General features: G+C 43.5%; 2 protein-coding genes across 7 annotated transcripts in view; one reads left to right on the top strand and one right to left on the bottom strand.

Annotated features, from left to right (window-relative positions):
• FOXRED1 (FAD dependent oxidoreductase domain containing 1) overlaps positions 1-974 on the bottom strand; it is a 31,335-nt gene extending 30,361 nt beyond the window's left edge. For 4 of the 5 annotated variants that reach the window (XR_006104791.1, XR_006104793.1, XR_006104792.1 and 1 more), the window contains exon 1: positions 774-974. Coding sequence is in view for 2 of the 5 variants with exons in the window: in XM_042476916.1 (XP_042332850.1) it covers positions 774-918 (145 nt within the window). In the remaining 3 variants the exon portion in view is untranslated. The remainder of the gene's footprint in view (positions 1-773) is intronic. The other variant, XM_042476918.1, reaches the window with a different exon arrangement.
• A 390-nt stretch (positions 975-1,364) lies between these two features.
• Positions 1,365-26,942, top strand: SRPRA (SRP receptor subunit alpha). 2 transcript variants are annotated; one of them, XM_042471873.1, is made up of 14 exons: positions 1,365-1,610; positions 7,117-7,200; positions 8,774-8,937; positions 11,769-11,929; positions 12,523-12,685; positions 15,800-15,953; positions 17,967-18,076; positions 19,146-19,264; positions 20,339-20,425; positions 21,561-21,733; positions 22,770-22,983; positions 23,528-23,691; positions 24,628-24,726; positions 25,298-26,942. In XM_042471873.1, exons 1-14 carry the CDS (start codon positions 1,482-1,484, stop codon positions 25,424-25,426), a joined length of 1,950 nt encoding a protein of 649 aa, XP_042327807.1. In that variant the 5' UTR covers positions 1,365-1,481; the 3' UTR covers positions 25,427-26,942. The 2 variants fall into 2 exon arrangements, with proteins under 2 accessions (XP_042327807.1, XP_042327808.1); XM_042471874.1 differs by lacking the exons at positions 1,365-1,610; positions 7,117-7,200 and adding an exon at positions 7,268-7,312.
• Positions 26,943-26,955: the final 13 nt, after the last annotated feature.

Genomic DNA, 26,955 nt, shown 5'->3' with positions numbered 1-26,955 from the left:
GTGAGATATATGCAGTATAGAATCAGAGTTGGAAGAGACCCCAAGAAGGGCCCTGATCCAGTCCAAGCCCCTTCTTCTCCATGCAGGAACTCTCAGTCAAAGCATCCCCATTGACTGATGGCCATCCAGCCTTTGTTTAAAGATCTCCAAGGAGGGAGACTCCACCAAAATCTTCATTGAGGGAGTGTGTTCCACTGTCAAACAGCCCTTACTCTCAGGAGGTTCCTCCTAATGTTGATCTGGAATCTCTTTTCCTGGAGCCTGCATCCATTGCTCCACTGGGTCCTATTCTCTGGAGCAGCAGAAAACAAGCTTGCTCCCTCCCCAATATGGCATCCCTTCAAGTATTTAAACAGGGCTATTATCACATCACCCCTGAACCTTCTTTCCTCCAGCTAAACATCCCCAGCTCCTCGAGTCTTTCCCTTAGGTTTCCTTCCATGTATCTTTGTACTCTTCTACGGAAAGGGAAGGGAAGGGAAGGGGGGTTATGCGTTCACAGATCGCAACGGAGGGCTTCTAAATCGCGTTGGGTTTTCCGTTCGCCTGGCTGCATTCACACTGAGAGAGAACCCGCTTCGGGAGCGCCTTTCAAAGCCCCGCCCCCTGCTCTCGCCTTCTGGGCCTCCGAGTTGGTTAAGGCGCGGAGCGGAGCTGGGCACAGCCTCCCACAACCAACTCCGAGGCCCAGAAGGCGAGAGCAGGAACAGGGCCATGAGAAGCGCTCCCAAACCGGGTTCCCTGTCTATGTGCCCGGGCCCTGCGCTTCCCACCTCGGAAAGGGTCGTAACGCCGCGGGGCGCTAGTACGAAGCGGCCTCCGAAGCTCCGTCAGGGTCGGAGAATGCAGCGCCGCTGGATGCGGTCCTTCTCCTCGTGTTGCCGACAAGAAAAGACGCACGCTCTGCCTGCGTAGCATCCTTCCTCTACCCTCCGCCAGCTCCTCCTTCTCCAAAATGAAAGCTTCGCCTCAGGGGCGGCCTTTTTATACCCCACGGGAAGCCACGCCTATTTCCTCCCTTCCGCTCTTATTGGACGCGCCCTCCCGAAATACCCCCTCCCTCAGCACCACCCTCTTTTTAACTAGACTCCGCCCCCCATTTTGGACCAATCCGCCGCCACATCGCCTCCTTGCTCGCCACGCCCCCTCCCTGAGGCAACTCAGCGTTGGCATACCTTCCCCTCTTCGCTTCGCACCCACAAATCAATGACTACGCGTCCCGCTGACGTCATCCTAACCCCGCCCCCGAGGCCGACGTAGCCGCACTACTCGCCGCTCTTGCCCAAGTCTCTATGGTCCTCGGAACGTTGCGCGGTCCAATCACATTCTCCCTTTTCGACGCGGTCCCACCTCTTCCTAACACGAGCCGCTTCCGGCGGAAGTGAGCCAAACGGCTGAAGGCTAATGTGACGTGGGCTGGTTCCCTGTCGCCCCTCGGTCTCCCTTTCCCCCGGCGCCAGGCCCGGAGCCCCGGCGGCGCCATGCTCGACTTCTTCACTATCTTCAGCAAGGGAGGCCTGGTGCTCTGGTGCTTCCAAGGGGTGCGGGGCCCCGCGGCGGCGGCCTGCACGGCGCCCGTCAACGCGCTCATCCGCTCGGTCCTGCTCCAGGTGAGCCCCTCGCCTCGCCTCCCTCGGGGCTGGGTCTCTCTTCCAAAACACGCCCAGAAACAACCATAGCCCAGTTCGAGGCCGCTTGGGCTGCTCTGGATCAGGGCTAGGGAACCCTGGGAGTTGTAGTTTGTTATGGCAGCAGAGCTCCCTCTGGCGGAGAAGGCTCCGTGCCTCACAGAACTACACTTCCCAGAATTCCCTGGCACTGAGCGGTTAAACCGGCCTCGAACTGGCTCCGTCCTGCTGCAGTGTGCTTCGGGTGTCTGGCGGCGGCCTTTGGTCGCCCATCTTTCTCCCCGTTGGGACCCAAGGCAGCTCACAATACACACACACACACAACGAAACAATACCCTAAGAAGCAGTTAAAACAATCCATCAGTCTGTAGGTCTTGGAATTAGATGGCATCCCAAAACAATAAATACTAATGTTAGGATTGTTCATGCTATCAGATTATTATTATTATTATTATTATTATTATATTTATTGATTTATAATCCTGCTCCTTTATTATTGTTGTTCTTCATGATAATAATAATAATAATGTGATTTGTTTATGTTTCCTGCCTCTCCCTGAAGATCAAAGCAGGATTACAACGTAATAAAAATACAACATCATAAAAAATACAAAGACACAATACAAAAATTACAATTAACCCCTAAAACCCTCCCGCAATTAGAGATAATAACAGTCCGACCATCAAAATAGTTACGTCAGCGGCGTAATTCTGGAGTAATCGAAACGGAGCGGACCTTGAAGGCGGAAGGGCTATCTATCCGTCTTTGGAGGCCTGCTTTATTTAAGCCTTATTTAAATCGTGCTGCAAAGTTACACAGATCTGGGCCCCGTACAATTTAAAATGTCGGAAAGTGATACATTAACACAGAATTAAATTGTTACAATATTCAATTAGGTTGCTTATAAAAAGGTGAAATTGTTTGAAACGCAGCTTTCCCCATTTCTGTGTGTGTTTGTGAGAGGAAGCTGGCAAGAGGAGGGAAGCAATAGGCACCTTTGGAGAGGCACTAAAAAGACCCAAACGTCAGGCCCGAACTCTCCCTGGAAGCACAGAGGACTAAACTGAGGAGGCAGTTGTATTTATTTACTGTATTCAGCCAGAAAGTCTCTCACAGCAGACTTACAAATAGTGAATTAGACATTTTCTGCCCACAGGTTTCCCTTCTAAAAAGACCAGACACAAAAGGAGAAGGGAAAGGGATCAGGTCCAGCAGTCCTCCTCTCCCTCGGAGGCCTGGACCAAGGCAGAGGGACTGGAGCCAGGAGGGCCCTGCTTCTTCCTTTAGGCCAGGCCTGATGGAGCTGGCTGGCCTTTCTCTCCTCTGATGTCAGATGGCAAAGAGGGAGAAGAAAGGACTAAAGACACTCATCCCTCCACATTGGCTGGGGTTAGGGCACAAGACCCCTGTGACTATGTTAAAAAACCACAAATAACAAAAACACCACGTTTTTACCTGAGAGGACACCTCTCTAGGAGTCTCTAGGTCCTCCAGCACAACTCTGTGGTCAGCGGCCAACAGACACTGACCATAGAACTGCGCCGGAGGAGCTACAAAGGCCTAGTAGAGTGGGTTCTCTAGGAATCTCTAGGTCTTACAGTGCAAATTTTAGTTAAAGCTGATCATAGAGTTGCACTGGATATTCGTAGAGAGAACATATTAATCAAATCCGTTAATGATCAAAGCCACAAATATGGAGGGATGAGAGTACTATAATTCTTGGTAAAGTAGAGGGCAATAAGAAAAGAGCAAGACGACATTTCAGATGGATAGACTCAATCAGAGAAGCCACAGCCGTGAATCTGCCAGAGCAGTTGAGCATTGGGTGATCTGGAGGTCTCTCGTTCATAGGGTCCCAGTGAGTCGAAGGCAATTAACTGGATTGTGTTGTTGTTGTTGTGTGCCAGAGAGTTGGACTGGACGGACCTTGTGGTTTCTTTCAACTCTGTGATTCAAGTCATTTCTGACTTACCTATCATGGAGTTTTCTTGGCCAGGTATGCTCAAAGGAGGTTTGCCATTGCCATTCTCTCAAATATATATATGAGATAGTATTACAATAGATATATTTATTTAAGAAATCGATAGATAATGAAAGGACTATAATATAATTAACTTTATATAGTTGTATAATAATAATATTAGAGGAATAAGGAATATCAGCTCTATTTTTTTCTGCATTTAATTGTAATGTATCGTAAGTTTAAGTATAGATTGTATATATTTGTATCATTACTATTTCAGTTTATCTGTATGTTTTAATTGTTGGAAGCTGCTTTGATTTTTTCCCAGCAGACAGGGTCCTAACCTCCTGTATTCAGGGTTAAGCTCCTCCTATTTGCTCCTGTAGGCAGGGACAATAAACAAAAGACCGGCCCCTATATAGGGAGGAGCTAATCCCCCTGGGCCTCAGTCTTGTTCCTGCCTACGCTCCTAGCAGGATGTGTCTCTTAGAGCCAGCAAAGTTTTTCCTTTCTCCGAAAGCGGTTTGAGAGCTTTCTTGGCTTTCCCTTCTTCTCCTCTCTCCTGCCTTTCCCTCCTTCCTTGGTGGTGGCTATGGCAGAGGACCCCAAGAGCACTGGCTAAGGGTCATCCTAAGCTCAGGCTTCCCTAGCTCAGGGTCTGCCAGCTTAACAGAGGGAGCTGGCTTCAGAAGGCGACCCACTGGGATGTGTTTGCTGTTGCTCTGCTGTTTCTTCACTACAGCCACTCCAGTCCTTTCTCTCTTGCTGCATTGGAAGCATGAAGAAAGACTTAATATGGCAAGGGCTCCCAGGATTGGAGAAAGGTCTTGGTTTTGCCAATGAATCTCCCTCTCCTCCAAAGCTGCCCACCTTTCATGATGGGAGCACAGGAGATTTCTGTAAACAGCATTGCAGCACATGGGAGCTGTGGGAACAGAGGATGAGGGGTTTCCCCTCCATGTCTCTGTTTCTCCACATCACCTCTGCCCAGCCTGTTTAAGGCCAGGGATCAGTGAGGAAACGGGCCAGAAGTCATGGAAACTTCGCTTCTCAGCATCTCTGCTCAGCCCATTGGGGCCAGAGTTCAGAGGACAGGCCATCCAAAAGCCATGGCAAAGGATTTCTCTGCATCACCTCTGCACAGCCTGAAACAGGGCCAAGGTCAGAGAGGCAAGCCAGCCAGAAGACACAGGAGAAGAGGTGAGTACCAGGGGCCCTCTCTCTCTCTAGCCAGCAAGGAACCTTTGCCAGATCTAATGCTCCCTTCAGGAGGCCTCCCTCAAACACCTCTCCCTCAAGGTCATCTTCCTCATGGCCATTACCTCCACCAGATAGGTGTCAGAGCTGGGGCCCTGTCAGTACGTAAAGACTTGTGTATTTTTAGGCCAGTCTCAGTGTGCCTTCGTCCAGATCCTACCTTCATGCCTAAGGTCAATTCAGCCTTTCAGGTATCACAGGACATTCTCCTGCCTTCATTCTGCCCCAATCCTAAGAAGGACTTGGAAAAGACCTGGCACACATTGGATGTGTGCAGAGCCCTAAAAATCTACATCAAGAGGACTTCAACCTTAAGGTCATCTGAAATGTTGTTCATTTCCTTTTCTCCTGGGCTCTTTGGGGTGCAAGGTATCTGCCTTTGAGTAGGTGGATCAGGTCTTGTATTCAAGAGAGCTACCGAACGCTTGATCTCACTCCACCTGAGGGGGTGATGGCGCACTCAACCAGGAGTGCATCTACCTCTGTAGCTCTGGCCACTAGCGCCTCCCAGTCAGACATTTGCAGGGCGGCCACATGGAAGTCGCCTTTGACCTTCATAAGACATTACAAACTGGACGTGTCTCAGTCTGCTGAGGCGTCATTTGTAAGGAGGGTCCTCCAACAGATTGTGTCGGGGGCCACAGTCTCCTAGTAGCACTTCCCTCCCAGTTCGAGAGGGCTTTTGTAAATCCCAGAATACAGGAGGTTAGGACCCTGTCTGCTGGGAAAACAAACGTTGGTACTTACCCGCGATACGTTCATTTCCAGCAGATGAGGGTCCTAGCATCCTGCCCACCCGGGTGCTGCCTCCGGCCTCCGACCCTGCCTTCCTGTTGGTGGACCTGCTTTGTTCTTCTTGTTGCTGGATTGGTTTTTCTGAGTTCTTGTTTGTTCTTGGACTAGTTTTTTCTAAGGTGTTCTAGTTAACCCTTAGCTGATGTTACTAAAGTTCAGTTCCTTGATTTATCTTACTAGTCGCTTGGCTTGTTATTGACTGAGGCCCAGGGGGGTTAGCTCCTCCCTATATAGGGGCTGGTCTTTTGTTTATTGTCCCTGCCTACAGGAGCGAATAGTAGGAGCTTAACCCAGAATACAGGATGCTAGGACCCTCGTCTGCTGGAAATGAACGTATCACGGGTAAGTACCAACGTTCGTGTTTCTTACAAATAAGCGGGATATAAATAAAAGTTTTATTTATTTTTATTTTTATTATATATGTAGGCTGTTAGAAGACCACTGAGATTTAATTCTAACTGAATACAGTGGGCCCTTGTTATCCGCTGGGGTTTGGTTTCAAGATTCCCCCGTGGATAAAAAAATCCGTGTATGCTCAAGTCCCATTAAATATAATGACATAGCAAAATGATGTCCCTTATAAAAATGGAAAATCAAGGTTTGATATTTGAAATTTCAACTTTATTTGAACCTTTTCAAGCTGTGGATGCTTGAATTCATGTATAACAAATGTGTTGTATAAGAAGGGCCTACTGTATATTATTTTAACCTGAGATCAGCCTCATTGACTTGAATTGGTTTTGCTTGCCCTTTCTTCATAACTCACATGTCTTTCTATTGAAACATATACGTACAAATGTGGGCTTACCATTGACTTGTCAGTTCAGACAGGTATGTTGCATTTATTTATTCAATGCCTGTGTTACCTAGTACAAAAAGCAGTATTTTTTCTGTAGATTCATGGCTTATAATAGATAAAAGAAGTGTGTGTATGGACCTTCAGATTGCTTGTTGATTTATGGTGACCCCATGTATGTCATAGGGTTTTCTTAAACAAGGAATTGTCAGAACTGGTTTTGGCAGTTCCTTCCTCTGAAATCTAGCTTAGAGCACCTGGTATTCGTTGGCAGTCTCCCATACAAGTACTAATCAGGACTGACCCTGCTTAGCCTCCAAGATCAGCTAGGATTTGATGCCGTTAGGGGGTTTAGGCTAGGAAAAGGCTCTGTAGAGGTGAAATAGCAGAGGTCTGCGGAATGAAAGGACAGGTTGCTTACCCGTCACTGTTGAGTGACCATCTGTGAATTCACACAATTGGGGTATTCCTATGCCTGCGCAGAGCATATTCAGAACCTTCTGGAATAGCCAAGCTATTTCCCCCAACCCTCCTGCAAAGCACTGACAGCCAGCAAAGCACTAACTCTACTGAATGGGGGTCGGGACAGTAGAACCCTAATCTTGACAGTTCCTGCAGTGCAGGGTTTGACCTTCCCATTGGCTTCTTCTAATATATTGCTTCCTTGTCTTCTCAGGAGCGAGGTGGGAGTAACTCTTTCACCCATGAAGCCCTTACACTGAAATATAAACTGGACAATCAGTTTGAGCTTGTCTTTGTGGTAAGTGAGCTATTATGGACTTTAATCTGTTTAAAAATCCATTTCCAAAATACTAAAGGAATGGAAACAGAGTTCTGAAATGGAGAACAATCAGTTTGAGCTTGTCTTTGTGGTAAGTGAGTTATTATGGACTTTAATCTGTTTAAAAATCCATTTCCAAAATACTACAGGAATGGAAACAGAGTTCTGAAATAGAGAACACTCATTGGGGATGTATTATTGCTAAAGGTTTCAGAATGTCCTTTTTGTTTCCTGTGATTTGGAGTACATTCTATGGAACATCAGTCTTGTATCAGACTTCATGACAAGGGCAACATCTTGTGTTTGGATTATTCAGAAGAGTTAGACTTCAATTGAGAGATAGCCCCTTTTTAACTAATTAATGCTACCTTTGCATGTAACAATATGTTTAAAAAACCCCTTTGTTGAGGAAATTGCTGTTGGGTGTGTGCAGCCTACTGTTCACATGAGTGAGTAAACATACCCGGAAGAGATATCTGAGCCTGGGATTATGGTTAAGTGCATCCAAACAAGCCAAGTTTATAAAGCAGATTTAACCCCCAAATTGTTGATTTATGAATCATGGTTGGTTCAGTTGCACTGGTCTTGATACACGTGAAGGCTGGTCTTGATATGGCATAATGCATTTCCTTACCTATTAATTCCCAGTCATGGACTGCCAGGAGGAAAATGGAGGACTGAGGGAGGGAGGGCTCTTTAACATCCTGCCCCCTCCTCCAGCCCTGGACCAACTCAGCTTGGGCGTTGGTCTATAAAGCTTCGGGCAATACTAAGAAGAACATTATCTTGTTGCTAATTTTTAGTCTCCCTCTTTTCAGGTTGTTAGATTGTAATTCTTTTATTGTAATTTCATTGACAGTAAAGTTGTAACTTGTACTGTACTGTATTTCCTTTATTATTTCATTGTTTATTGGCATCTGCTTGTTATTTTTTCCAATGAGGGGTTGGAAATGGGGAATTATTTTTGATAATTATTGATTTGAATGTAATAATCAGTGTTAGGCTTTTGTCATTATTGAATTGCTACAATATTACTGTTATTGTTATGTTTTTTTGCTATGTATCGCTATGTTATATTTCTTTATTATCTTATGTGTATTGCTATTGCTTTGTATTTTCTTACTGTTGTAAGCTGCCTGGATTCCTAGTGATTGAGTGGAGTATAAATAAATTCTATTATTATTATTGAAAGTGGGAGGAGTGGGCTGTGCATTACTCACATGGGCCTGTTACAGACAGCCAAAATAAAGCTGCTTCGAGTCACAGTGGCGGTATGGTGTTTCAATGATGCATGCGTCCTAAGAGTCCAGAAGCCACACCAAAGCCATGCTCCAGTCCTTAGGGCGGGAGCGTGGCTTTGGTGCAACTTCTGGACTCTTAGGACGCATGCATCATTGAAACACCATACCTCCACTGTGACTCGAAACAGCTTTATTTTGGCTGTCTGTAACAGGCCATGGTGTCATTCTGAAGAAATGGTAACAATTATATGTGATCATTGTCAATGTGAGACTTCTGGTTCTCTTAGTAACAATATTTGTTCTTCTTGTAGGTTGGATTTCAGAAAATCCTGACTTTAACCTATGTAGATAAGTTGATAGATGATGTCCATAAGGAGTTCCGAGACAAATATCGAAATGAGTTTCAACAGAAGGGAACCCTTGGGATTCTCAATGGCACCTTTGATTTTAAAGAAGATTTTTTACGTCTCCTACGGTAACAGAAAAATACCTTTCATTAGTCACACTTCAGCAGGTTAGATATGTGCCTTAAGTGTTTGGAGGAAACCATTGAAACTAAGCCTAGTAAGCATTGGTTTCCCAACCATAGCCAAGTCTGGTTTATTGCATCCTGAAAACCTGCGGGGCAGATCTGATGAAGATTACTGGTAGCAGTGTGCACACTCATCACTCTCTGCTGGCTTTAGCAACTGTACAGTAATTGCAATCACTAGGCTACTCAGTGGTGAAGTCTTTAAGTGGGCTGCCATGGGGACAGTTTGCTCCTTTAGGAGGGGAAGCAGTATTCATAGCTAGAGAAGGGAAACTGTCTGGTGAAAAACAGATCTTTTTTAACAAAATCAAAATTGGATTTGTTTCAGCTGAATTCTTTATTGAGAATTATTTCTCTGGAACAAAGCTCAAGAGGTGTGACATCCCAGAACAAGTCTCTGTGTCCTTGTAAAATAGTATTTTCTACATTCAAACTTAACAATTAAGAAAAGCATTATGCTAATGTTCCATGACAAGCCTTGAGTTGACACATTGCATTCAGGTTTAAGAGGAAAAAAATTGAAACTACTTATTTATTTATTGCACTTATATCTCGCTTTTCTCCCAAATGGCCTCTAAGAAGACTTAATAGTTTTTTAAAAAGGCAATTAAAACATTAATGACAAAGTGTTAAGAGAGAATTAAATGTCATTAAAACCATGGTTAAAACAGGTTTACAACATGATTTCTACAAAAAGATTAAAAATGTTAAAAGTGCAGTGCACCACATTAGAGACACATACACTCGAACTCCATAATTAAAATTCAAAAGCTGTGCCTAAATAAAGTCTTCAGCAGAAAGACAGAAGAGAAGGGGCCAATTGGACTCCCATAAAAACAGTCACAGGGAAGGCTCCTTCGCGAGTCCCTACCCGTTGGGCCTGCAAGGGTGGTGGGACTAAGAACCCCCCCCCCCCCGTAAACCCTAACACACAACCTGGCTTATATCAGGAGATACTGTCTTTCAGACAGTGTGGACCCAAGCTGTGTAGGGCTTCAAAGATCACAACCAGCACTTGGAATTCTGCCTGGAAATGAACCAGTTGCCAGTGTAGCTGGTTCAACCAGGGGGTGTCACATGATCCTTGTCCCCAGCCCCAGTCAACAGCCTGGCTGCAACATTTTGGATCTCTGAAGTTTCCTAAGAGTTTCTAAAGGCAGCCCCACATAGAGTATGTTACAGTAGTCCAGATGAGATGTGTCACCAAAGCCAGAGCACTAGTTTTAACTGTGGAAATGCACTTCTGGCCATTGCTGAGACCCGGACATCCAGGTGCAGATCAGGCACACAATCTGAGCCTGAGATTTGGGGGGGAGGTATAGCCCCATCCACCACATGCTGAGTTCCTATTCCCTGATCTGCTTTCTGATTGACCAGGAACACCTATGCCTTGTCTGGATTAAGTTTCAGTTTGTTCACCCTCATCCAGTCCATTACTGATAGCATACACTGGCTTAGTAAAGAAACAGCTTCCTTGGAGTTGGATGGAAAGTGTGGTGTGTCATGACACTGCAAGACAAAAAGCTGAATGACCTTTCCCAGAGGTTTAATGTAAATATTAAACAGCATGAGGGGTAGATCCAAATCCTGAGGCACACCACATGATAATGGATGGCAGTCCTAATTTTATGAAAGAGAAATGATCAGATAAGGATTAGATTATTATTATTATTAACCTTTATTTATAAAGCGCTGTAAATTTACACGGCGCTGTACATACAATCTTTTCATTAGGCGGTTCCCTGCCCTCAGGCTTACAATCTAAAAAGACATGACACAAAAGAAGAAGAGAGTGGTGGAGGGGAAAGGGATGAGGGCCAGCAGTTCTTCTCTACCTCCGTGGCCTGGACCAAGGCAGATGGACACGAGGGAGGGCATGGCTTCTTAATGGATGGGTAAACTTCTTCCAGGGAGGCCTGTTGGAGTTAGCCTGCTGCTCTAGTAGGATAATACATATAAAATGCATAGCAATACAGGAAATGATTCAATAAAACAGGCAACAAAAGAACATCAAATTAGAGTATTTTTAATATTTTGCTTTAGCTACCATATGCACCAACCACAGTTTGCTATGTTTGGGATAAAACAGGAAACTGGTTTTTTTCTGCCATAAATGATAATCTTCTTCCATGCAAAGAATTTCAGGAGTCCAATGCTTATTCTTAGCACATTTCCAATAACAGTAAATTTTGTTTTATATGGATGTGCTCTTTGTTTGTTTGTGCTGGTCATTAGGCGCATGTTGGGAGGGAGGTTGCTCTGTTTTTATAGAAGGTTTAGAAAACCTGAGATCCAGATTAGTGTTTGACTATATTTTTAGGATAAGTTTCTATTGGAAACATTTAAATCAGACCCTTTACTTTTAGAAGAGAAATTCATAAGCAGATTTTAGTGGACAGAACATGATTCTAGGATGGTTTTTGTTTTGAAAGGGAAAAAAATACAGATGGCAAAGGAAAGATGGCTTCTTCAGCATGTGCCCAGCTGTAGGACCAGAGTCAGATGCTGCTTGGCAATGCTGCCCTCCGCCAGTCATTAAATGGCCAAGGACGAGGGAAAAGGCTCAGTGCAGGAAGGAGATAGTGGATTCCTCCTTCTGCAGTAGCTGCTAAGGGGCATTTGACATTATGCCTGCGTACATCACCATCAGGATTTCAGCTGAAATCTTAAACTGTGCAGTAGAAGAAAGCTGGAGAAACAAATTGCACAGAAAAAAAAATTTGGTTTGTACCCCATGAATGAACACACTTATGAAACCTGTTTTTTGCAACCAGGGAAGCAGAGGAGAGCAGTAAAGTCCGAGCTCCCACTGCCATGAAGACATTTGAACAGTCAGCAAAGTCCCAAAAAACAGTGAAATCGATGATTGAAAGTCGAGGAGAGAAACCAAAAGAGAAAACTAAAAATAAGAAAAACAAAGGTTTCAAAAAAGAAGGTGAGTTCCAAAGGGAGAGGGAGAGGTTACTGGAATCTGTGGCAAGAGCTGCTTTTCCCAGATTGTGCATGGAAGAAAGTGAGATAAGTAATTCCCAAATGGGGCTACAGAGGTTCTGTCATCGAACTCCTGCTTTAGCAAGAACTGGGGACATTCTAGAGCGAAGAGAGCTTTCGTGACTGAATTTGCCCATGTGAGAGATGTTTCCTTCTCTGGTTTTGGTTTAGTGAATTGACTTTTACCATCACCCATGTTCTTCTGGAGCATAAGTACCAGTAAGTGAACAGAACTAGAGAAAATGAGCTTTTTTAAAAAAACAACTGTTGCCTTAAACATCTTGAGATCAGGGTTTGTTTATTCTGGTCCTGCAACTGTAGATATGAGAACCTTTTGTTGTAGCTTGCATGCTGGCAATGGGTTGTCCCTTTCTATTCTCTCTCTTTCTGCCATCCCCATTTATTTTATTTTCTGCTTTTTTCCCTCCCTTTTTAACAGGATGCCAGGGATTCTTGCCAGAGGTCTAAACTGTTAGCTTATGCAGGCCTTTTGAAGTTAAGCCCAAAGTTAATTGAAATAGTGCTCTTTTCCCCCAGCTCCTGGAGGTGAAGCAGTTGCAGCTTCCAAACCAGCCCCGCCTATCAAGCAGGACCCTGCTGTTGCAGCTGGTGACAGGGAGGAGCTGACAAAGGATGAGATCCTGCAAAGAAACCGGGAGGAATTCTTCAGGAAGTACATGAAGGGGGGAGAGAAGTCCAAGTGAGTGAGGCCAGTAACTGCAAATTGGTGCTCCTTACATCTGCAGAGGTCTATCCTTTGATACTCCTTCCTGCCCAGAGTAAAAAAAAAAAAATGACAAATTATTTGAGTTATGTTAACTATCATTTGCACCATCCACAGTTTGTGTCTTTGTGAAGTCGGAGGCTTTCATGGCCGGCATCCATGGTTTTTTGTGGGTTTTTCAGGCTATGTGGCCATGCTGCCGAAACGTCAGGAAGAAAATCTTCTAGAACATGGCCACATAGCCCAAAAAACCCACAATTTTTTTTTGTGTCTTTGGTTGTTAAGGTTTGTTGCGCAGATTCACTCTCGAACCCATGTGTAGAAACAGTCCTGACACCAAATTTGAAGATGAGTAAGGTTTACTCAGCATGTTGTAATGACAGAGCAACATGTATTATACATGCATATATTCTTTGTTCCTTATGAGACAGAGAACATTAGTCCTTTGATTTTAGTCCATTAACTTCATGGATTCATAGATGCAGTTCAAAGAACCACAGTGCTTGAGACATTAAGCATTCCCTCCTGCATAATTTCTTTGAAATCTTCAGAGCAACATAGGCCCAAAACAGATAGGCCAAGTAAAGCAGCGTCTACGTAGCTGCTTCAGGGGCATGATGTTTACATGACACACACCCCAAAACATCTGGAAGTGGCCATGCTGAGGCAGCAAGAGCTGTCCCAAAAGGGTTCACTTCAGAAGCAGGCCATGCTGTCGCTGTGGTACCACTGTGATTGGCACTGGAGCAGCCAGAAGCCACTCCTGGGCCATCTGCTTCAGCCCCTAAACAAACATAATTTAGCATACCTTCACATCCCTTCCACATTGCCACCATCTTAATTTTAGAATACCAATTTTATAGCAACTGCAATGTGATTTAGCATTCTTGCAACTTGACTGCAATCCTCTGCTTTGCTTATAACACCTTTCCTACATTTAGCCCTTTATTTAATAATACAATACATACAACTACTACATATGCAGGGGTCCTTGATTCTCCAATACCAACAAAAATTGCTTCATTTGTATAGAGTCCAGAGGATTTTTCTATATCATTTCTTCAATGTCTACATGTGTTGTCATCTTGTAAATGCAGAGGATGTCTCTGTGTATATTTTTCATGAATATCCTTCGTGAGTGTGCCTAGATGTCAAAAGAAAGTTTTTAAATAAAATTATACAGGTCATGTGCTTATTATAAAAATGCATGTGTATGACACACAACATTAACTTGTGAGAAAAATAAGCTCCCCCCACCCTCTATGCATCTTCTCAGGGGGATGTACAGTTGGTTCATGGACCAAGTAGTGTGCCAAGGCATAGTTTAAAAGCGCATGTGATTTTTTCTCATGCTTTTTGCAACAAATTTAACGAGAACCCATTTTGTTTATTATTTGATCTCAGAGGTAATTTGTGCCTTAAATGGTGAGTGCCCTAGTTCTTATTGAATTTGCAAAAAATGTATCTGGGCTGCATTACTGCAGGATGTAGTTTCTATGAGAGAATGTTCTCCCATGAATAAATAAGCTCTTCATTTAGAGAAACGAGCATGCCGGGGAAAAGACGGCTAGGCTAAGTTTCTGGATGGCTGAATTGTTTATTTCCTTATGTCTGAAGGTAAATTTTCTCATATGACCCTCTACCTTCATCCTGAAGTGGAATAGCTCTGGGACGTAGTTTAAATGACAAAGTACGACAAGGATAGGGAACCTGAACCCCTCCAGATTCTCATAGAATCATAGAGTTGGAAGAGACCAGTCCAACTTCTTTCTGCCATGCAGGAACACACAATCAGAGCATCCCCAACAGAGGGCTATCCAGCCTCTGTTTAAAGACTTCCATAGAAGGAGATTCCACCACACTCTGAGGAAGCATATTCCATTGTTGAACAGCTCTTACTTTCACGAGGTTCTTCCTAATGTTAAGGTGGAATCTCCTTTCCTATAGCTTGCATCCATTGTTCCGACTCCTCTGGAACTGAAGAAAATAAGCTTACTCCATCGTCAATATGACACCCCTTCAAATATTTAAACAGGGCTATCATATTACCTCTTAGCATGTCCAAAGGAGGGCGATCAAAATGGTAAAGGTGGAAGCCATGAAGCCCTATGAGGAATGACTTATGGAGCTGGGGATGTTCAGCCTGGAGAAAAGAAGGTTAAGAGGTGATATGATAACCCTGTTTAAATATTTCAAGGATTGTCATATTGAGGAGGAAGCAAGCTTGTTTTCTGCTGCTTTAGAGATCAAGACCTGGAACAGTGGATGGAAACTACAGGAAAAAAGATATCACTTCAACATTAGGAGGAACTTCCCGAGAGTAAGGGATGTTCGACAGAGGAATACACTCCTTCCTCAGAGATTTTGGTGGAGTCTCCTTTCTTGGAGGTCTTTAAACAGAGGCTGGATGGCCACTTAGGGATGCTTTGAATGTGATTTCCTGTATGGGAGAATGGGGTTGGACTGGATGGCCCTTGTGGTCTCTTCCAGCTCTGTGATGCTATGATTCTCTCCTGCAGGCTAAATATACCCAGTTCCTTAAGACTCTCTTCATAGGGCATATTTCCCAGAACATTCATGATTTTGGTTACCCTCCTCCTCCAGATTGTCAACATCCTTTTTGAATTATGGTGCCCAGAAGGCCTGACCAAATCAGAATAGAGGGACACTATTGCTACCCTTGATCTAAACACTACACTACTACTTATGTAGCCTAGAATTGCATTGGCTTTTTAAGCCAAACTCATATTAATCTTGTAGTCTACTAAAACTGCTGGGTCCCTTTCACATGTACTGTTGTTAAGCCAAGTATCCCCTATCCGGTATCTGTAGATTTCACTTTTTTCTGCCTAAATGCAATGCCTTACCTTACTGTAGGAATGTGTTCTGCTGTCTTAGATTAGGGTTCTATTGGTCACATTTGACAATTGTGCTTCTTTGGGCAGATAGGGTGAGGTAGATAAGATGCAAAATGTGGACTGATATGGTTGCCTCTGGCCCTACAAAGTTTCAGGCTGACTGCCGCAAATGACTGATGTCATTTTTCATGATTGCTGAGATTTAATGGAGCTTCTCTTCTGTTTTTCTTAGCAAGTCCCCAAAGCCTGATGCTCAGAAGGATAAGGGGAAGAAGCCCAGAGTATGGGATCTGGGGAACTCAAATGCCAAAATACTTGATTATAGCAACTCCACTACCAATGGAAATGCAGACACTTGCTCCATGGAGGAGTGTGATGCAGAAATGGTAAGGTACTCAAAACATTTGGCATTCTACTTTTGTTACTTGAGGCCATTGTCATAGTTCCATACAGTTATTTTCTCCTCCCTCAACCCTTGAAAATGTATGGCCAGTAGAGCTCCATAGTAGAATTTTAATACAGACCGTGTCAGCAAAGCTCTGAAAAGTTTCTCAACTGTGGCTGATCACAAAAATTAGTCGGGGTATTTGGTCAGATTATAGACTGTTGGAATTCCTCATCTTTTCTTTCCATGTCAGTGAAATAAGTGCAATTATTATTGCTATCTATGAAGGTGGGTGATAGAAGGACTTTAGTGGCAGAAGCTCTTAGAAGTGCTGCAAAGCAAATGAAAAGTGACTCATAGTACTTCACATTTCCAAAATTGCTGTAGTTGTTGCTTGCAGTGTTCTTATCTCAAGTACAGCTGCAAAAGTAGCCTTCACAGCTAGTGTGACTTGACTTGATGCCACATTCACACAAGCCGTTAACTTGAGAGTTCACAATTGCACTTCATTCTTAACATGTTCAGCTTTAATATGGGTAGTATCAGGACCATGTGACCTTCAGATGTTCTTGGATTGCAGCTCCCATTCCTCACTTTTATTTATTTATTTATTTATTTTATATGCTGCCTTTCTCCGACATTGGACCCAAAGCAGCTCACAAAATATGCTATTTAAAACTTACAGTTTTAAAAACACAATTAAAATCATCATGTTAATATGACAAGTTAAAAATGTAAAATAATTAAAAACATATTTAGTTAAAAATATAAAACCATTGAAAACTTCCTCCCAAACAGTCGAGTGCTGATGAGAGTAGCAGCCTGACCTCTGGAGGCTCACATGCCTTATATTGTGTTTATGTTGGGGGGAAATTAAAGCAAAAAGAGCAGCCTCATCTATTTTAAAATAAATGAATAATACGCAAACTCTGAGCACAGTTTGTGTAACAGAGGGTTGAAGCAGACTGACGGCTTGGAGCGGCTTCTGGTGCTTCCAGACGTGTTGGCCATGCGTCATCTGCATGCCATGCCCCTGAAGTGGCTGGTAGCCACACCTTTTGTCCTGTGTGCTTTGGGCCAGAGAGTGACTGTGCTCCTACACTCCACTTTCCCAGTCCTTGTACCCTATACAGAGGGTGGCAACTGGAGGCGGTTGACCAAAAATAGCCCTGGGATGTCTTCCACTAGACCAGGCATATGCCACATACGGTCTGGGGGCCACATGCAGTCCACCAAAGGATTTTGGGTGGCCTGCAAGGATGTGGAATGACTTCAAGACTCCTCTGCCATTCAGCCTTCCCCTGAGGAGAAGGTGAGGCAGCATAGGAGGAGGATGGGCAAATGCTTGCCAAGTAAGGCTCTTCCACCATCTGGCTTTCTCCTGAGGAGGAGGACAGGCAAGTACTTGTCCTACAAGGCTCCTCTGCTGCTTGGCTTTCACCTTAGGATAAGGCCAAGTGGAGGATGAAGATGGGTGAACACTTGCAATGCTCCTCTGCTGCTTGGCTTTCACTTGAGGAAAGGGCCAGGCAGAGGAGGACAGAATTAATATTAATATTAATTAATTGATTGATTGATTGATATTTAATTAAAACCTATCTGTGGCCTGAACAAGTTAACCTATTTTAATTCCTATTGTCAAATTGTGCAGGTCTGCACTAGACTTTCATGTCCACCAGACATGATTCTCAATGGAAGAAGCAGCACTGTAAACTCCTTGTTCGCAGCTACATTCAGTATTCCACAGTAGAGAAATTAACCAGATTCTTCCCTGCAAAAGATGCTGAACTTTTCCCTTTTGTTCATGTAAAAGGAGCACAAGTGGATGACAATATTTCCCACCACTGTTCTTTATATATTTGTATCTCAGTATAATATCTTAGGTGTTGAATGAAGTTGGTTGTAGCCCATGCAATCTTCTGCCTTGATGAAGGCGTCACTCTAAAATGCCCCAAGACTGTTTTCACAATACAGAACCTAACTGAAACTTGTGTTGGCTCATCTTCCAATTCAGATTGTTGGAGATCGCAGCCATGAGCCTGGCATTCTTCGTGATATTGAATGTGAGAGTGAAGAGGAAATGGAAGAAGAAGAGAAAGTGTTTCAAAACACTTCAAGCACAAGGTAAAGCTTCCATTTTGTAAAGCAATCTATATCCTTGTGTGTAAGCTACTTTTTGTGCAAAGGAAATGGGGAAATGGCAAAAGTTGTTTTTTTCAGGACCTGTGCTTTGCTGTCAGGGCAGAAAGAGCAACTATAGAAGGAGGAGAGTACAGAGTGCCCTTTTTTGTTTTACTTTTTAACAAATTTTATTAACTCAACTTTAAATAACGTACAAGACATATTGTCAACATACAAAAACATACAAAACACTTAACATCTCCTAAGAGGTATCCTAGAAGTATAACTTCTCTTTCCCACCATTTCCGCCTCTACAAGGATCTCTATACATCAAATTTAACGTAAACAAACATACAAATAAATGAAATCTGGACTTCTGAGTCTTGGGCTACTTTCCTATACAAAATCAGTAATATGTATATGCTTTCTTGACATTTCCTTCATAAACATCATTGTTCCATCATCTCTCAATTTAGTAACAACAGAATCCAAAAGATCTCTCTAGCCCCAAATAATAGTTTGAGTTTTTATGTTCTTTTAAATACTTAATAAATGGATCCCAGTCTTTCCAAACAATTTCCATTGTTTCCCCTTGTAATAATTTAGCTAGTTTGTCAGCCTCCATGAATTCATAAAGTTTAATAAACCATTCATCAATGGTGCAGTGCTCTCCAGCTCCTGCCAACCTCAGCCAGTGATCTTGGGGGGGGGGGGGGGATGGAACTTACAGTCTAGCAAATCTAGCAGGTACCAGTTTTGGGAAGCATGTGTACATTCTGCCAGAGTGTATACACTTGTTTTTGATCCCTTTGTATTAGTTTACCATCAGAGATTCGTGTAGAAGTTTCATGCAGTTGGCTAACATGCTGCTTTTAGACTGTGTAGCCATAAACACTGAACTTTCATTCCCATCACACCTCTGTGGTGAACAGTTGCCTGTTAGGTATGAAAAAGATACTCTGAAACATTGCATGTCAGCTTTTGTGCTGGGCTTGTTTCAGTATTGGTTTTTGTCACCAATTTTTGTCCTGCAACATTGCAACATTACCTTCTTGTTTTTTCCTGTTCCTAGTGCCAAGAAGGGTGGCCTTGGAGGCATGTTTGGGATGCTAAAAGGCCTTGTGGGCTCCAAAAGCTTGACCAGGGAGGACATGGAGCCTGTGCTGGAAAAGATGAAGGATCACCTGATTGGTAAGCTTTGGCTCCTCTGGAACTAAGCTGGCTAGTCCTGGGGCAATATGGTGGCAGTGGGTCCTGGCAGTTTCTTCAAAGCTGTACCTGAGATAGGGCCAAGAAGGCTGGTGTTCCAAAGGGTGCAGTTTCTAAGGGCCTGTTACAGACTGCCAAAATAAAGCTGCTTTGGGTCTCTTTGGAGGTATGCTATTTAAATGCTGCATGGGTCCTAAGAGTCCGGAGGTGGTGCCAAAGCCACACTCCATTCCTAAGCACTGGAGTGCAGCTTTGGTGCAGCTTCCGGATTTAAATAGCATACCTCCAAAGAGACCCGAAGCAGCTTTATTTTGGCAGTCTGTAACAGGCCAAGGTGAACTGATGGGATGGCAAAAGGGGAGGCAGCAGATGGTGGCCAGCAGCAAGACCTTCTTCTTAAATTGCTTATAAGTGGAATAATTTTGTTTACCCTGTTTTTGGAACATAGGTCTCCCTATTCTGGCTGATCAGCTGGGTCATCTAAAAAAGCATACAACGTTGTCTGGGGGTTTTGTTGTTGTTGTGTACCTTTGAGTTGATGCTAACTTACGGCAACCTCTTTTAGGGTTTTCTTGGCCACATTGGTTCAGAAGATAAGATTTATTATTTATTTTATCCTCATGGCTTTTTTTAGGCCGAGGGAGAGTGACTTGCTCACTGGGTTTCCATGGTTGGGAGGGATTCGGATCCTGGTCTCACAGAGTCCTAGTCTAACACTCAAACCATGCTACTGCACTGGCTCTCACTTAGGGTTTTCATGCTGTCAGAATTGTCCATTTAGATTTTGTGGTATAGAGGATTTTAAAAAAATAAAATCTTACATATTTATTTGTCACCTAGAACTTGTGAGCAACCTGAAACTTGTTAAAGAATAGTCAGGATATATATGCTTAGAAATAAATGCATCCTTCCTTTCTTCTTGTTGAAGGAAAGGTAAACAGTTAGAATTAATGTACTAGTTAAGCTGGAGCATGTAAAACATTAATTCTGCTGGACAACTGATGAGCATTACCATCTGAATTCACTGTTTTGGTGTTTCCCCCCATCTTCCCCCAGCTAAGAATGTTGCTGCTGACATAGCTGTCCAGCTGTGTGAATCTGTTGCAAAGAAGTTGGAAGGCAAAGTGATGGGCACCTTTACTAGTAAGTGTCCTTTCTTTTGAAATAGCCAAAATATACCAGTCACTTCCAGGCTGGCAGTATTACTTTCCTTGTGAATAAATTCAGAACTGTTCATAAGTTCCGCACTGAATCCTTGCATAGAAACAGTGTAATTTAGACTGCAGCTTGTACATAATTTTAAAGACTTATGCGTATAGACTTCCATCTGTATATTTCCTGGATAGCCGGAAATGACAGCAGTGCCAGAAGTGGGGCCTAAGGTGAACACCAGCCCTTTCTTCACTGGCAGCACTGGCCTTTTCCTGGCAGCCTGGAAATTATTGGAAGTCATGTCTGGTTTCAATTTCAGGTTAATTTTTGACCATTCTTTGAAACAGGGATAAGTTGTGAGTTGCAAATAAGCTTAAAATGAAACATTCTGGCAGCGCTTGGTGGACATTTTTTCTAGTCAGTTTTTTGTAAAAAGGATGTTGAGGGGCTGCAAAATCTGGCTGGGGTTGCATCTAGCCCAGAGGCCAACCTTTACAGATTCCTGTTCTACAGCATGTCACAGAGACATTTAATATAAGGAACCTCTTTTCTTATTTTCTATTCTCACATTACAAAGCTGCCCTAAATGTCCTGTGATCAGAACAGACCTGGAGTATAAATAAACCATTTATTAAATATGGTATTATTCCAGAAATGGGATGGCTTACAGAGGAAACTCTAAAAATGACTTCAAACCATACATTGCCATCAGTCCTGTGATGCCTGGTCTATTGAACAGGAGGAGGTTGGGACTCTGATTTGCCAGCAGCATGTAGGGATAGTGTGGGCAAAGACCAAAGACAGAGACTGGGCAGATGAGGCATGTCCTTCTTTGGAGGTTTTTAAACAGAGGCTGGATGGCCATCTGTTGGGGTGCTTTGATTGTGAATTTCTGCATGGCAGAATGGGGCTGGACTGGATCAGGGCCCTTGCGGTCTTTTCCAACTCTGATTCTGTGTCTAGAGCAGAAGTAGAAAATGTCATAGTCCCTAAACAGGAAGTATCCTATTGTACAGATGTTTCAGCCTTGCTCTACTTAGATGGGTCTCTCCTTGCAAACTGTTCATGTTGGAATGGGAGAAAAAAATATGTTTCCTTTCATCATAGTTTGCTTCCAATTTCCTAGCGGTGACCTCAACAGTCAAGCAGGGCCTTCAAGAATCTCTGGTGCAGATCCTACAGCCCCAGCGCCGTGTTGATGTCCTGCGTGATGTGATGGATGCCCAGCATCACCATCGGCCCTATGTCATTACGTTTTGTGGGGTCAATGGAGTTGGGAAGTCAACCAACCTGGCCAAGGTACTTGTGGAGCCTGCATCTGTGGGGTTGAGAAAGACAATGTGGATCAACAGGGACTGGGATAATCCAAGATGCTAGACTGCAGTTTTAGTTATGGGAGACGAGAAGCCAAGGATCATTCTAAGGGGCTACTGAATGGAAGCTCCAATTCTGATACTAAATGTTTACTGCTCCTCTGTTTTCCTGATGGAATTTGTTTTATTCATAACTAATGAGAAGTTGTAAGAGAGTATCTCTAGGTTTTCTGAGTCCTCAAGTACTACATATTACTATATTTATATGTGGTCAGCTAGTGATCCACATTCAGTTTATGAAACAAAATAGTCAACCCACAGGTTCCCACTAGAATCCTGAGCCTTAGTTTTTACATTATTCCAGCATTATACACAGGCACCTGTAAAATCTTTACTCTGTCTCAACATTTATAACTGTTGTCAACTCACGAAGTGATGCTTTTCAATGCAACATTCATGCTTTCATCCAAGTGTCATAAGTAATTGAATCACAGGCATGCTAATGTATTAAGCTAGGTCTTGCCTCTCATTTCTGCATTGCGGGTTGCACAAGCCCTGCCTAGGTTTTAGACACTTTCTAGAAATCAGAAAAGCATGGAAATTTAGAATGAATGTTCTGTTTATAATGTTGAAATGTGGAAAAGAAAGAAAATCTCTCGTTGCTGAAAAGAAGTACAATTTTATTACTGAAAATCGCCCCACACGTTTCAGCCTGGAAATATTTTCATGGCCTTTTCCAAGGGATTGCATCTTTAAAATCAGCCAAAAATCTGTTGGATGTGCCAGTCTTCTTTGCATCTGTTTATGAAAAGGATAGGAAACTTGGGGCCCTTCTGATAGATTTTAAAAATAATTTTGAATTCTCTTCCACATCCTGATGAAGTATATCCCTCAACTTTGGCAATCCTTATAGTGGCTAAGGGGAGATAGAATCCAACATGGAGAGGGCTGTAGGTTTGCCAGCCATGACTTAGATGTGGAATGGTATGCCATGAGCATTCATTCTTCCATCTATCCCTCAGATTTCCTTTTGGCTCATCGAAAACGGGTTCAGCGTCCTCATTGCTGCCTGTGATACGTTCCGTGCTGGGGCTGTGGAGCAGCTGCGAACTCACACTCGCCGCCTGAACGCTTTGCATCCTCCAGAGAATCACAATGGCCGCATCATGGTCCAGCTCTATGAGAAGGGCTATGGGAAGGATGCAGCTGGCATTGCCATGGAGGCCATTCTGTATGGTAAGGCCCCTTTTGATCTCTCCAGAGTCCAGATGTTGAATGCTCTCTTTTCCAGACTATAAAATATTAAAGAAATTGAACTGCCTTGAGAAAAGAGAATCCCTTCACAAACCTATTTCTGTTGGAGGAGGAGTGCGGTTTATAGGTGTGCCTAGCCAGTCAACCTAAGAGCAGCATGTCCAATAGGTTACTAAACTGCTTAGGTGTTCTGCTTATTTTGTGGCCAGCAGAAATGTACTGAATTACAGAGTCCTCTTTCAGTTGCAAAATGTTTCTCTTTCTGAAATAACATTGGTGGCATGCTGTTGGGCAGAGTGTAAGAGACTCTGGATGCTACTGTCTGGTGATTCTGTTGCTGTGAGACATGGATGAGAACAAAAACCATGGGTTTATATTATGTTTAAAAAAAACACCAGTGGAGACATTCAAGGTATTTGTAGATGCTGTCCAGCAACTCATTTCAAATGAGAAAGCAGCTGCTTTGCAATAGCCTGACATTGTCCCTATTCCATTTACTTTATTCATCTCTTTTTCTCTACCTTAGCACGCAACCAAGGTTTTGATGTCGTCTTGGTGGATACAGCTGGCCGTATGCAAGACAATGCTCCTTTGATGACAGCTCTAGCTAAACTCATTGCAGTCAATACCCCTGACCTTGTACTGTTTGTGGGAGAAGCCTTGGTGGGAAACGAGGCTGTGGATCAGCTGGTGAGTTTCTGACTCTTTCTCATTTGAGATACAAACACATGAGGTGGCAAACCAGCTCTTCCTTTGTGGGCTCATTCACAGAGTTCTCATATGCCCAGAATGAATAATGTGTTCCCACAGGACAAATGCACAGTTTGGATACATGGGTCAGTGGTGGGAACTGCCAAAGGCTCACCACTGTATTCATATCCAGTGGCAAATCCAGTGCATCCTTGCCTCATGCGGGGATCCGTTCCAGACCCTGCCACATAAGGCAAGTTCCGCGTGTGCTAGTCATATATAATCTATAGGGAAAAAAATGTCCCGTGCCATTATCCAGCACATCAGGATGCAGCCAAGCCTGCGTGACAGTAAGAGCTATTTCACAGTGGAACAGGGTGCCTTGTGAGGGTGAGCAACTCATGTTCATTGGATGTTTTTAAGTAGAGGTTGGGTAGTTTGTTGCTTTAGCTGTGGACTCCTGCACTGGCAGGGTATTGCTTTAGGTCAGTGATGGTGAACCTTTTAGAGGCCGAGTGCCCAAACTGCAACCCAAGACCCACTTCTTTATTGCAAAGTGCCATGTCCCTCTGGCTTTCTGGCAACTCTGTGCTGGGGCGACAGCACATGTACCCACAGAGAGGGTTCCGAGTGCCACCTCTGGCACGCGTGCCATAGGTTTGCCATCACTGCTTTCCCTCAGAGACTACCCACAACACAGTGTAAGTTTGTTGTTTCTCCTGGTTTATGAGCCGCCGTACCGTAGTGGCTGAATGTTGGACTGACTCTAGAAACTCTTCAACTAGAAACTCATGGCCATGAAACCCACTGGGTGATGGTGGGCAAGTCAGTGCTCTCAGCCAATGGCAAAACTCCTCTGAACAAAATTTGCCTGAAGGTTGCCATAAATCAGAAATTACTTCAAGTCACACACACTCTTATCTTCTTCAACCCCAGGTCAAGTTTAACAAGGCCCTCGCTGATCATTCCATGGCTCAGGCCCCACGCCTCATTGATGGAATAGTGCTCACTAAATTTGACACCATTGATGACAAGGTAAACATGGAACTGTATTTCATGCTTTCTCTGAGATGATATGTTCTTTTGATCTTATTAAATTCACAACTTGCTGAGAGCCATGAAACCAGCGTGGAATCATGTATACAGCATCTGCTGAGGAATTAAGAGAAATACTGGAGAATGCGTCATCCTTCAGAAGCGAAGATTGTATCCTCGTAATTCCTCACCAGTGGCTGGTTCTGGCTAGCAATAACGGCAGCTGCACTCCAACAAAAGGCTGGAGGACTACAGACATGGCCTTAGTATCTTGCACACATTTCTAGCCTTCTTAAATAGTGGTGGTTCCTTGTGCAAAAGAACAAAGGCCCTCAAGCATCAGCTGCAAAAAAAACATAAACCACCTACTCTTTTGTAAATCATTTTTGAAAAACCATGTGTGCATGAAAAAATAGTTAGCCCACCATGTTTCAAATGTCATAAAGACATCAACTTTTTAAAAAACAAGTATAAATGACTGTTTAGCACAGTGTCATTGAACTCACCTAAGATTAACTTATTGCTGCTTGTCCACTAAAACTAACTAAAGTGTGCTCTTCTCCCATCCTAGGTTGGTGCTGCAATCTCGATGACATACATCACTAGTAAACCAATTGTATTTGTGGGTACTGGACAAACCTACTGTGACCTACGTAGCCTTAATGCCAAGGCTGTGGTTGCTGCTCTCATGAAGGCCTAACCACCAGTTATTGCACCAAATTTCTGTCTGCAGATATCTCAGAATGTGCTTTCCAATGTGACTGTCTTAGTACTATTACTTCTTCTTTTGGCCTAGTACAACACAGAATGAAGGGATGCTATAAGGGGCTTTTATTTTTTTCTTTTAGTTCCATTAACACATACCTCTTAAGCAATGTGCAGGTTTAATTTTAGTGAGTGCTGGTGTTTACTTCTGTTTCCCTTTTAGAAATTAGCCACATGCTCTAAAGTGTTTGGAGGAAAGAAAGTCTTTCTCTCACTGTTGACTCTGCTGCCTAAAACAGCCTGAGTCCGAATTCGCTTGTCCAGTCAGCCCTCTTTCCTGTCTGCCTTCATTCTGCTTGCTTCCCACTGGCTGAACCCAGAGCTTTGTACCGTTCATCCAAAGTTGGTGGGTGTCATAAAGACTTTGGTGGGGTTGTTGCTCTACCTCTTAATCTAAAACCTCATTTGCGCTCATAGAGCCATTCTAGATTATGTTTTGGTGATAAAGCCATTGGCAAACAGGCTGAAGTGTGGAGAGAGCGGCTGCTTTGTGTGATAATTATAGTGAGTCAAGCTTTGACCTTGCAGCACCAAAGCTTTCAGACCCCTCTCCAAGACAAAGCTGGGACCTTACTGCTTCCAGAGGGCAGTGGAGGCGGGAGCTGCTGATGCCTTAAAAAGGTCCTTCTTTCTAATGTGAGTAGGACTTTTTCACAGCAGCGCTAGCCAGACATTGCCCCAGACCATTGGGTATGAAAAAGCACAGGGTCTTGTGAGGCTATTTCTCATCACATACCTGCAAACCAAGGGTATTCCTCTATTCTAAGTAATGTCTCTCGCAATTGATCAGAGAGCTGCTTATGTTGCATTTTTGTGGTACTAAATACAAGCCAGTGCTCAAAATCATTGCACTCGTTGCATGAATATCAGACCCTTTTTGTATTGGAGTTGTTCATGGTGAGCACATGCTGTAATTTTGCACAATAATACTCAAGCTGCATAGACAGTGTTGAAGCTTGGGCTACACAATGAATGCTGCATACAAAATCCTTAACCCTTCCCAGCTAAACAATGACAACATCCCTGTGGACATAAAAATGGCTATATGAGTTCATTTTAATGCTGATCACTATGTGTATTGAATCAAGAGTTGGTTATAAGACTGAATAACTCCCCTCCCTTGTTAACAGAATGTTTCCATCTCACTGCCTCACTTTTCCTACCTGATCACCAGATATCAGAATAAACCTAGTCCACAGAAGTCTTCATATGCTGTCCTACATGCACTGGTTAGGAATCCTCTAGTGGGGACAAGGCTGGTGGCTGCCTGCTGCTCCCCACTCCCTTTGGAGTGCCTCTTGAACCGGGTATAAAGTGCTATGTTGAATAATACAAAACTATGAGGATGTCTTGCAGCTTGGTATTTGCAGATGTGCTGTAGTGCAATAAGTTGAATGCTGTCTGCTAAAAAAGTAATTTATATAATAAAATTTCATTAAGAGAAAAAAATACACCCAATTTCTC

The sequence above is a fragment of the Sceloporus undulatus genome, chromosome 6 (genome assembly GCF_019175285.1).
Source record: "Sceloporus undulatus isolate JIND9_A2432 ecotype Alabama chromosome 6, SceUnd_v1.1, whole genome shotgun sequence".
NCBI lineage: Eukaryota > Metazoa > Chordata > Lepidosauria > Squamata > Phrynosomatidae > Sceloporus > Sceloporus undulatus.
This window is presented reverse-complemented; position numbering and strand designations above follow the sequence as displayed.